Source organism: Opisthorchis viverrini, assembly GCF_000715545.1.
Source record: "Opisthorchis viverrini unplaced genomic scaffold opera_v5_39, whole genome shotgun sequence".
Classification (NCBI taxonomy): Eukaryota; Metazoa; Platyhelminthes; class Trematoda; order Opisthorchiida; family Opisthorchiidae; genus Opisthorchis; species Opisthorchis viverrini.
In genome coordinates this window covers 973,635-983,834 of record NW_008751696.1, presented here as the reverse complement: position 1 = coordinate 983,834, position 10,200 = coordinate 973,635, and the positions used below count along the sequence as shown (strand labels likewise).

Genomic DNA, 10,200 nt, shown 5'->3' with positions numbered 1-10,200 from the left:
TTTTTTCTCTCGATGGAGTGTACACAGAATTTTTTCTCTTGCTCCAAATATATGATTCTGATTCTGATTCATCAGATACACTCAAAAAATTTGTCATGAGCCGTGGGTTGAACAAAAGAACAGTTCAGCGGGTCTCCTGCAACACAACCGCTGGAAGAACCCAGCCGGTTTGAAAAGAACATCGAGATGAGCCAATCGTCAACAACAGAAACCCAGCGTGAGACATCGATCCTTCAATGCGACAAGGCACCTGGCACGGATGGCCTGTATTCCCCACTCTTGTAAGGTGGCGAGGTCCTGGTGAATAGTCTGAAATCCATACTGCAGATGTGGAGCGAAAACAGGATACCAGTCGAATGGAGCTCCTCCACCGTCATGCCAGTTTTCAAAAAGGATGCAGGGACGTCGTGCGAAAATCACCGTGGCATAAGCCTTGTCATTATCATTACCAGGTGTAATAACCGCGTGAACGGATCGTTATTATTTTGTAAACAGACACCCAGAAAGTATAGCCAAGCGGGAGAACGTCACTTACCGCCGACAGACTTGCTAGTTTTCTTGAACAGCTTACTTTCAAAGTCCAGTTGTTCCTTTGGGCCAGAGAAAGACGAGTCATAATACTACATGGTGAGTTCAAAACATTAGAGTGGCTCACCTTCGCAATAATTCGTTTTCCATCACTATCTAAAATCAGTATCGACTTGATGGAATACAGTGATGGCTCCTACAGCAGATGAATAAATTGAGACGTGGAACCCACCAGTAGCATTTCGAACAGGACACTAACAGAACGCCCTTGACTGATCGCGCTTCGATCAATCAGTGCTTCAGTTCAGTGCAGATGGTGGTTGGAATAAACTTTGTCAAGTTTGTCATCCCTAACTCGCCCCATAGATGATATGTACCGCTGAGAAACCCAGGTTTTTCAAAGATCTGTTATGAATTCAGCGAAAAATAAAGGATTCCAGAGTATGCGTCAAGTGAGGCTTGTATGACGACCAATAAGTTCCCAGGCGCATTTATGTGACTGTATAGAGGAGCGACAGGCCGGAAGAACGTAGCCAAGAATAGCAGATATTTCATTCATCTAAACCTTCACGAATTCATGGATTCACGGGTTGATACACAGGATCGAGGCTTTTGCCCAAGATTCCCGGGTCGGTTTTGTTCTTGTTGGTCAGTGGCTGTCGTTCACCTTAAGGGCACAAGTTCTCAGCGCGGGGCAGTATGCTTGATTGCGCGAGGATTCGCGTAACTAAATATCCAACAGTGCTTTAAACTGGGTTCTAGAAGGAGCGTGAACAACCGCCGGAGGAAGGTCATTCCACGTAGCTACTGCCCGAAACGAGAAAATTTTCGTCTAATGAATGTGTGCGTTCTGAGCTTGAAAATCTTCGCACTACGTCCGTGTGTTTGCCGGCTCAACGACGAGAAACCTGGTTGCCAAGTTTTGTTCAAAAAGGGTATAAGTAAGAATCAGGTCCCCTTGGGGGCGACGGTACTCCCTGGGAAAGAGACCAAGCATCGCGATACGCGTTTCGTAGTCCACGGGTTTGAGGCGGGTAACGATTCTCGTAGCGGCTCGCTGGACACGCTCAATGAGGGCGTGCGTTCTGAGTAGACAATTAGGTTGGCGTATTTAAGGAGCAGTCTGACGTAGGCCCCATAGAGTAGAAAGTCCATGCTAGTAATACTGGAGAAGGTGTATCGGATCATCCGTAGAATGACAACTGCCTTCTGGGACGATTTCTCATGATGCAGTGAGAAGGACAAGTTTGAGGTGACCCAGATGCCCAAATCCCTTTTGGCATCTATCCTCATGATGTTTTCTTGTCCTTTCTCACCATGCATAACAAAGGCATTCGCGGAGTCTCCTCCAAGCGATATATGCGCGCACTTTTCGTCATTCAGAGGAAGGTGCAAGCCCAACGACCACGGTTTTACAGCGTCTACATCCATTTGTAGGGCACTGGCATTGCAATTCCAGGATTTCAACTCGTTCGCAAAAGTAGACATGGACTTGCAAGAACACCTGGAAGATCGTTGACGTAGATCAGAAACAGCAGTGGTCCCAGGAGGGAGTCTTGAAGAATTCCAACGGCGCTGGAGAAGGGTAGGTCGAGCCTATTCTCACTCGGAATGATCTGTCTGATGGGATTGCCTTGATCCAATGAAGGATGTTATCGTGGATCCCGTAAGATTCGAGTTTGTAGAGCAGCTGGACGTGTGGGACCCTATCAAATGCTTTTGAGAAATCGAAAAATATGGCATCCGGTGGTATGAGTCTCTTTGGCCTGGTTTAAGCTGTCCAGAAATATGAGCATGTTCGGCACGCAAGTGCGGTGTGGGAGAAATCGGTGTTGAGCTGGAGATATCAGGTTGCTGAAAGTAAGGTGGTCTGTGATAGCTGGCCCCAGAATGCGTTCCATCACCTTGCACGACACGCTAGTGAGGCTTTTAGGCCTATACCTGCCAGGCGATTGTAGGTCACCAGTTTTGTAGGTTGGCGTGACAATCGCTTCCGTCCAAGCAGAGGCAAGGCGGCCTTCGTCAAGCGACTGACGACACACCAGGTGTAGATGATTAGCCAGTGTGAAGGACATTTCTGCCAGGATCCTTGGATGGACCTCGTCGGGCCCCAACGTGCAAAATGGGTTGATTTGGTGCAAGAGTTGGCGAATGCCCTCCACCGTAAAGACCAAGTCAGTTAGAGGCTGTTCGTAGTTCCACCTTGACAAGAGCGGATGTGACGAGGACGCTAGGGCCGAGTAAAGACAAGTATAGTGTTCTCTGTGAACCTCAGATACCACTGTTGGGTCACTCAGGGGTTCTCCGTTCTTGTCCCTCGAGAAGAACGCGGATGGCTTGTTTTGGCGGCGATGTCCCATGTAGTTGAACAATAATTTTTCGTTTTTTTTCAAGCGAGGTCCAGAATGGTAGCTTGTTTTCGTTGGTGGGTTTCTGATTTACAGTGTTTCTGGCTTTTACGAAATGCCAGCTTTATCCCCTGTGGTCAACTTTTTGAAAACAAGGTTAGGATCTTTTATCCGGAAATGGCCGAATCCTTTTTGGCAGCCTCCGGTTCATCCGAGTGCGAGCCGGTATTTTGGGGCGAACATCGCGTCAACCTCGTGAACTTACTGGATAATGGTCCTACACAGTTCTTCCATTGGAGCTGGTCACAGTGTGAATTGTTCAATAAAGATGCGCATTCCTGATATATCTGCACGACAGAAGTTTCAAAGCCCCGTTTGATGTTCGGGATTTCTCTCTCAATAGCGGATGAAATCAAAGGTCAGCACACAGTGGTCGATATGTCTCAGTGGAGCATTAATTGTTGCCTGATCAACGAAGTGTCTTTCGTTGGTGATGACCGAATCCAGGAGGGATGGTAGTTGGCCTGCGCGGTATCTGGTGGGTGCAACGACATGTTGGTTGCAAGCGCTCTGTTGAACAACTTCAATCAGCACCGCTACAAAAAGTCCACTTGACCCGACGCGCTGGAGTTCCACCATGGGGCCTTTGGAGCGTTGCGTTCATCTACCAGCAGGAGATGAGTGAAGTGGTAGTTGGAGGAGAGTTGCTCAAGCGCTTGTATGAGGAATTGGTCATCTTCAGGGAGACTCGAGGGGCTACGGGTTTCCACACTGAGAAGGGGAAAATCGGATCCGCGCAGCGGGATCCGTACCCACAGTGCATCGCAAAAAGTCGCGGAGGTGGTTTCAGAGAGGACGGGATCGGTAGGGCCGCATGTAAGTACAGAGCAACCCCATATATCTCCCTCGTTTTGAGTCAGCTCGAAAAATAGAGTAACCCTCTATCGAGATCTCCGCATCAGAGACATCTGGTGTGAGCCAGGTCTCTTTGAGTGCGATTATGGACGGTCGTTCAAGACAAGCTGACTGTTTAACATCGCCGAGTTTGTTGAAAAGTCTGAAGCAGTTTGTAGACAAGCATTTCAACATTGTCACTGCTGCCTCCGAAGGTGAGGAGCCGAAAGTTGAGTGACCAGGTTGGTTAGCAGACTTAATATTTGTGCGCCGGGTTTGAGTCAAAGGCCACAAAGGGGCTTGTGGGGAGATGTTGTCTGCTCCCTGTCTTCATGGCTTCTGGGGATCCTTTTCGCTTGCGAGTTTTTTTCGTTTCCTGAGAGCCCCGTGTGCTCGGGTCTTTAAGCTTTGGGGCAGAGAGTTTTCCCGTGGGCGAAAATTTCGACCGTTGCTGTTTGTAGCTCGTTCAACACCCATTTTTGACGACTGGATTTGCTTTTGATCAGAGATTTGGGGCAAAATTCCGACTTCCTGGATTCTTGGGTGTTTTGGGGCGGTTTGACCAGAAAAGTGTCTCTGTGAGGCCCTGAGCGCTGGATAATATGGGAACTGCAATAGCCACTCAGTGAAGCGATATGTTGCACCATCTGATCGGTCCTGTGCATGATTTAAATCACCGTTGTCTGCTCATTTGATTGATTTGCGTCCGCTCATCTACCATCCATCGCACCGTTTATTACATCACCTGCACGAACAACAGACTGTCCTCCTATTCCTGACGCTGCAGCCATTACAGCTTAACTAGATGAGAACCCGTGGGTTCGGCTGTCCCATCTTTAACAACTCTTCCCTCATTTCGCACGTACAATAAATATCTAATGGCCACCGTGGGTTATGCGTGCAGCCCTACTTGCCCCTAAGGAAGAACGATTTTTAAAGAAACGCATTCAGGGCTACACTAAAACCCTGCACACTCCCAAACCGTTTTCTCAGTTGTGGCCTTGCGTTCCTCGCCGATGTCCTCGGCTTGACACCCCTCAACATCCATCGCGAAAACCAGCCACAATCTAGCAAGCCCTCAAACCCGCTTGCCACAAATCTGGAAGCTTGACCCAGCTCCAAGTAACCTGACAACCATCGGCACAGTCGCTTGTGAGCCAGAGCTCATCCATAACAAGATTCGCTCCGTTTTCAAATAAGATGATCGGACTGACACATTACCCGCAAAGTGTAAATTGTGGTGCAGGTCTAAAGACTCCTGGAGCCCATATACCGCGTTATTTAAACGCCGCTATGTCTTCAATTTTGCCGGACTATCGAGGTGTCCCTTCACCGGAGCTCTAAGCCAGCTTTCATTTATCCGCCGATACTCATCCTACACTTTTTCGTCAGTGTTCGCTTATTGTCTTCCGCCATCCAACCGGCACGTAAGTGCCAGCCCACAGATACATTCCCTACCACCGAATTCTTCAGCATCTGAGGCCTACACTCCACACCGTCCAAGTATCTCCAGTCTCTATTTCCACATTTAAGACTTCCACAATCTGAAGCACATCCCTCTGTCCCCTTAATGGCCATGCATCCTTCAGCCACCGAAACCACGTAGTGCCCCTTTCCACAACAATGTAAGTTAGTCCAACGTCCAACCTCCGCGAACAAAATTAATCGCATCAATCATCTTTTACTTTGTCAATATAACGAAGAAGCTTCCTGCACCAACAGATTTCGCCTGCCCCATGATTGCTCATTGGACGTCTTCCCCTATGGTTTTTCGTCTAATAAAACCGGGAACTAGATTTCGATGAACAGACCAGTTCAGTTTACCGTGAGCACGGTAGCACATGCGGCGGAATTCCCGTTTCCCAAGTGACCATAATCATTATACCTCTTTGTTTCCGTCCTTGATAACGGGGTATTGCCAAGCGATGACCGGTTTTATTCGCCGCCCCTACTCATCCACAGTCGAAGATGCATTGTCCCGCACAAATTTCTCCGCATTTACTCATTTAATCACTCTGAATAAATGAAAAACTGAAATGTTAACGGCCGTTGATCATTAACCTGGCACTACATGTTTCGGTTTTCAGTCCGCGTTTGTAAACAGCATGGACTGCTGGGCATTCCCAGCGTTTTTGCAGCACAACATCAATAAGCAAAGAGCAGCAACGCTGTTTTATGCTCGGATTTCGGTGGTGAGCTCCAGCGATAGGTGAGAGTGCCGTCCCCATCCTTCAGGCTTTTATAACCACACTGCTTAAATGTGGAAGTTGTGAAGTACGTTTAAAACGAACCAGTATCCCAGGCTTATTCGGGTTTGTCCTCCGCTGGTGCTATATGATGAGAGCAGCAGCCATCTTAGTACCTTGGGGCGGCCAAAAACTTGATTGCGTGCCACTGAGATCAGGCGAAATGAATCACTGCCGGGGTCCTGGAATTCAGGAGACCTCATATTTCCTGCCATACCCCCAGTCGTTTATACCACACAAACGCGCTGGGCCACTCAAAAACTAGAAAAGCTGAAATGCCTTTCTATAGCGAGTAGTGCTATGAAGCGCTGAGTCACTGATAATATCACCCGGATATGGGACCACAACCACCTGAGAACCAATGCGGCTTGGTCACACGGTGAACACAACTCATTGGGATCAGCCCTTTTGGTCTCTATTGAAATACAAGGTCTGGAAAACCCCTCGTATATTTTTACTCCCGTCATCGCACATACGGCATCCTATCATCTCAGCAATAGTAGGTTTCGCTTCCCGGCGCGCCGCTAGATTGCTAAATATTGATAACGTATTTATGACAGGTCCGACGGAGAGGAAGTGGAAGCCAAAAATGACACGCTTATTGTGCTGATAAATGATCGTAAAGTGTGGGGTTCAAAATGCCCACTCAATAAAACTGGGTAGAAACGGGTCTTTTCGGTAGAAACCGTTGAGCGATTTGAGAAGAAACTGAGAACAGCTATTGTCACTGGGTCATTTCGAACGGTTAGATGAAGACTCAGTATCAAGGGGAGCGCAAACGAGGATGGTGGTGTGTTCAGGTCGCAACGAGGAGATATAACGGCCTGCATAACATGTAATTTGAAACTGAACAAGCACGCCTTTTTCGTTGTTGTGGGGGACTCGCGAGTGACAGGACTTTCGACGGGTAAATAATTGGTAATATGTAGAACCGAGATTGCACCACAAAGATAAATGAATAGAACAAGTGGAAAGTATGCCCAAACACCACGGTGCCTGAATCCTAAGAAAGGGCTCATCTGATTGAAAAGTGCACCCGCGCCATCAGCGATTTTGTTCTATTTGAAAGCAACGGTCCGATAAAGCTGGACGATTACATGAAGAAAAGATCTCCTGTGCGTCATCAGAGTGGGTACGGTAGTGTCATGTCAACATAGAACCAACCAACTTCCGCTTCCAACCACGCATTTGACGGACATCTTTTCTAAGGTAATTGAACAAATTATATATATTTTGAAGACCTATATATATATTGAAGACCTATGTGGATGGAATGCGAAAGCCAACCATTTAGGGTAGTAACCAAACAGTTCGATTAGAGCAGAACATTTAAAACAATTCAGCAGAATGACTGCAACAAGATCAACCGAATCTGTATTGCGGAGTATTTTCAAAACCACGACGCCCATAGTTAATGCATTTGGCTGAGGGAACAACAGCTAGCATTTAAATGACCCGGACTGTGAATAAACTTTTGCTCTGTTAACTAGGGATCAGGCTATCGCCAGGGCTAGTGATACACTACCATCAGGTATGATTCGCATAATTCGGAGCTGACTTGGGCAGTGTGTGGTACCATCCGAGGAATGAATAAAAAAAGAGAGGCGATAATGATGTATTTACTTTGTCGTTTCTTCCAAGCGCCTGCAGGGCAGCAGCACAGAAAGAGAATGGGTTCAATCTTGCTTTTGGTGTGTCGTGGATTCTGTTTAATTAAAAACAGTACAAACAATATATTTATATTCATCGTTGCACACGGCCCNGACTCGAGGGGCTAGGGTTTTCCACACCGAGAAGGAGAAAATCGGACCCACGCAGCGGGATCCGTACCCACAGTGCATCGCAAAAAGTTGCGGAGGTGGCGTCAGAGAGGACGGGATCGGTAGGGCCGCATGTAAGTACAGAGCAACCCCATATATCTCCCTCGTTTTGAGTCAGCTCGAAAAATAGAGTAACCCTCTATCGAGATCTCCGCATCAGAGACATCTGGTGTGAGCCAGGTCTCTTGGAGTGCGATTATGGACGGTCGTTCAAGACAAGCTGACTGTTTAACATCGCCGAGTTTGTTGAAAAGTCTGAAGCAGTTTGTAGACAAGCATTTCAACATTGTCACTGCTGCCTCCGAGCGTGAGGAGCCGAAAGTTGAGTGACCGGGTTGGTTAGCAGACTTAATAGTTGTGCGCCGGGTTTGAGTCAAAGGCCACAAAGGGGCTTGTGGGAAGATGTTGTCTGCTCCCTGTCTTCATGGCTTCTGGGGATCCTTTTCGCTTGCGAGTTTTTTCGTTTCCTGAGAGCCCCGTGTGCTCGGGCCTTTTAGCTTTGGGGGACAGAGTTTTCCCGTGGGCGAAAATTTCGACCGTTGCTGTTTGTAGCTCGTTCAACACCCATTTTTGACGACTGGATTTGCTTTTGATCAGAGATTTGGGGCAAAATTCCGCCTTCCTGGATTCTTGGGTGTTTTGGGGCGGTTTGACCAGAAAAGTGTCTCTGTGAGGCCCTGAGCGCTGGATAATATGGGAACTGCATTAGCCACTCACTGAAGCGATATGTTGCACCATCTGATCGGTCCTGTGCATGATTTAAATCACCGTTGTCTGCTCATTTGATTGATTTGCGTCCGCTCATCTACCATCCATCGCACCGTTTATTACATCACCTGCACGAACAACAGACTGTCCTGGTATTCCTGACACTGCAGCCATTACAGCTTAACTAGATGAGAACCTGTGGGTTCGGCTGTCCCATCTTTAACAACTCTCCCCTCATTTCGCACGTACAATAAATATCTAATGGCCACCGTGGGTTTTGCATGCAGCCCCACTTGCCCCTAAGGAAGAACGATTTTTAAAGAAACGCATTCAGAGCTACACTAAAACCTCGCACACGCCCAAACCGTTTTCTCAGTTGTGGCCTTGCGTTCCTCGCCGATGTCCTCGGCTTGACACCCCTCAACATCCATCGCGAAAACCAGCCACAATCTAGCAAGCCCTCAAACCCGCTTGCCACAAATCTGGAAGCTTGACCCAGCTCCAAGTAACCTGACAACCATCGGCACAGTCGCTTGTGAGCCAGAGCTCATCCATAACAAGATTCGCTCCGTTTTCCAATAAGATGATCGGACTGACACATTACCCGCAAAGTGTAAATTGTGGTGCAGGTCTAAAGACTCCTGGAGCCCATATACCGCGTTATTTAAACGCCGCTATGTCTTCAATTTTGCCGGACTATCGAGGTGTCCCTTCACCGGAGCTCTAAGCCAGCTTTCATTTATCCGCCGATACCCATCCTACACTTTCTCGTCAGTGTTCGCTTATTGTCTTCCGCCATCCAACCGGCACGTAAGTCCCAGCCCACAGATACATTCCCTACCACCGAATTCTTCAGTATCTGAGGTCTACACTACACACCGTCCAAGTATCTCCAGTCTCTATTTCCACATTTAAGACTTCCACAATCTGAAGCACATCCCTCTGTCCCCTTAATGGCCATGCATCCTTCAGCCACCGAACCCACGTAGTGCCCCTTTCCACAACAATGTAAGTTAGTCCAACGTCCAACCTCCGCGAACAAAATTAATCGCATCAATCATCTTTTACTTTGTCAATATAACGAAGAAACTTCCTGCACCAACAGATTTCGCCTGCCCCATGATTGCTCATTGGACGTCTTCCCCTATGGTTTTTCGTCTAATAAAACCGGGAACTAGATTTCGATGAACAGACCAGTTCAGTTTACCGTGATCACCGTAGCACATGCGGCGAAATTCCCGTTTCCCAAGTGACCATAATCATTCCACCTCTTTGTTTCCGTCCTTAACAACGGGGTATTGCCAAGCGATGACCGGTTTTATTCGCCGCCCCTACTCATCCACAGTCAAAGATGCATTGTCATGCACAAATTTCTCCGCATTTACTCATTTAATCACTCTAAATAAATCAAAAACTGAAATGTTAACGGCCGCTGACCATTAACCTGGCACTACATGTTTCGGTTCTCAGTCCGCGTTTGTAAACAGCATGGACTGCTGGGCATTCCCAGCGTTTTTGCAGCACAACATCAATAAGCAAAGAGCAGCAACGCTGTTTTATGCTCGGATTTCGGCGGTGAGCACCAGCGGTAGGTGAGAGTGCCGTCCCCATCCTTTAGGCTGACATAACCACACCGCTTAAATGTGGAAGTTGTGA

The 10,200-nt window shown here is 47.7% G+C and overlaps 2 protein-coding genes across 2 annotated transcripts in view; both read right to left on the bottom strand.

Moving 5' to 3' along the window:
• Nucleotides 1-4,100: 4,100 nt before the first annotated feature.
• On the bottom strand, nucleotides 4,101-7,857 carry T265_02975 (hypothetical protein; the record flags this gene model as incomplete). The annotated part of the gene is made up of 2 exons (XM_009167354.1): nucleotides 4,101-4,346; nucleotides 7,807-7,857. The coding sequence occupies 2 exons, from the start codon at nucleotides 7,855-7,857 to the stop codon at nucleotides 4,101-4,103; spliced, it is 297 nt and encodes a 98-aa protein (XP_009165618.1).
• A 327-nt stretch (nucleotides 7,858-8,184) lies between these two features.
• T265_02974 (hypothetical protein) overlaps nucleotides 8,185-10,200 on the bottom strand; it is a gene marked incomplete at both ends in the record, with an annotated part of 31,117 nt that continues 29,101 nt past the window's right edge. Inside the window, one exon of the mRNA XM_009167353.1 lies at nucleotides 8,185-8,513. Within this exon, the coding sequence (XP_009165617.1) occupies nucleotides 8,185-8,513 (329 nt within the window). The remainder of the gene's footprint in view (nucleotides 8,514-10,200) is intronic.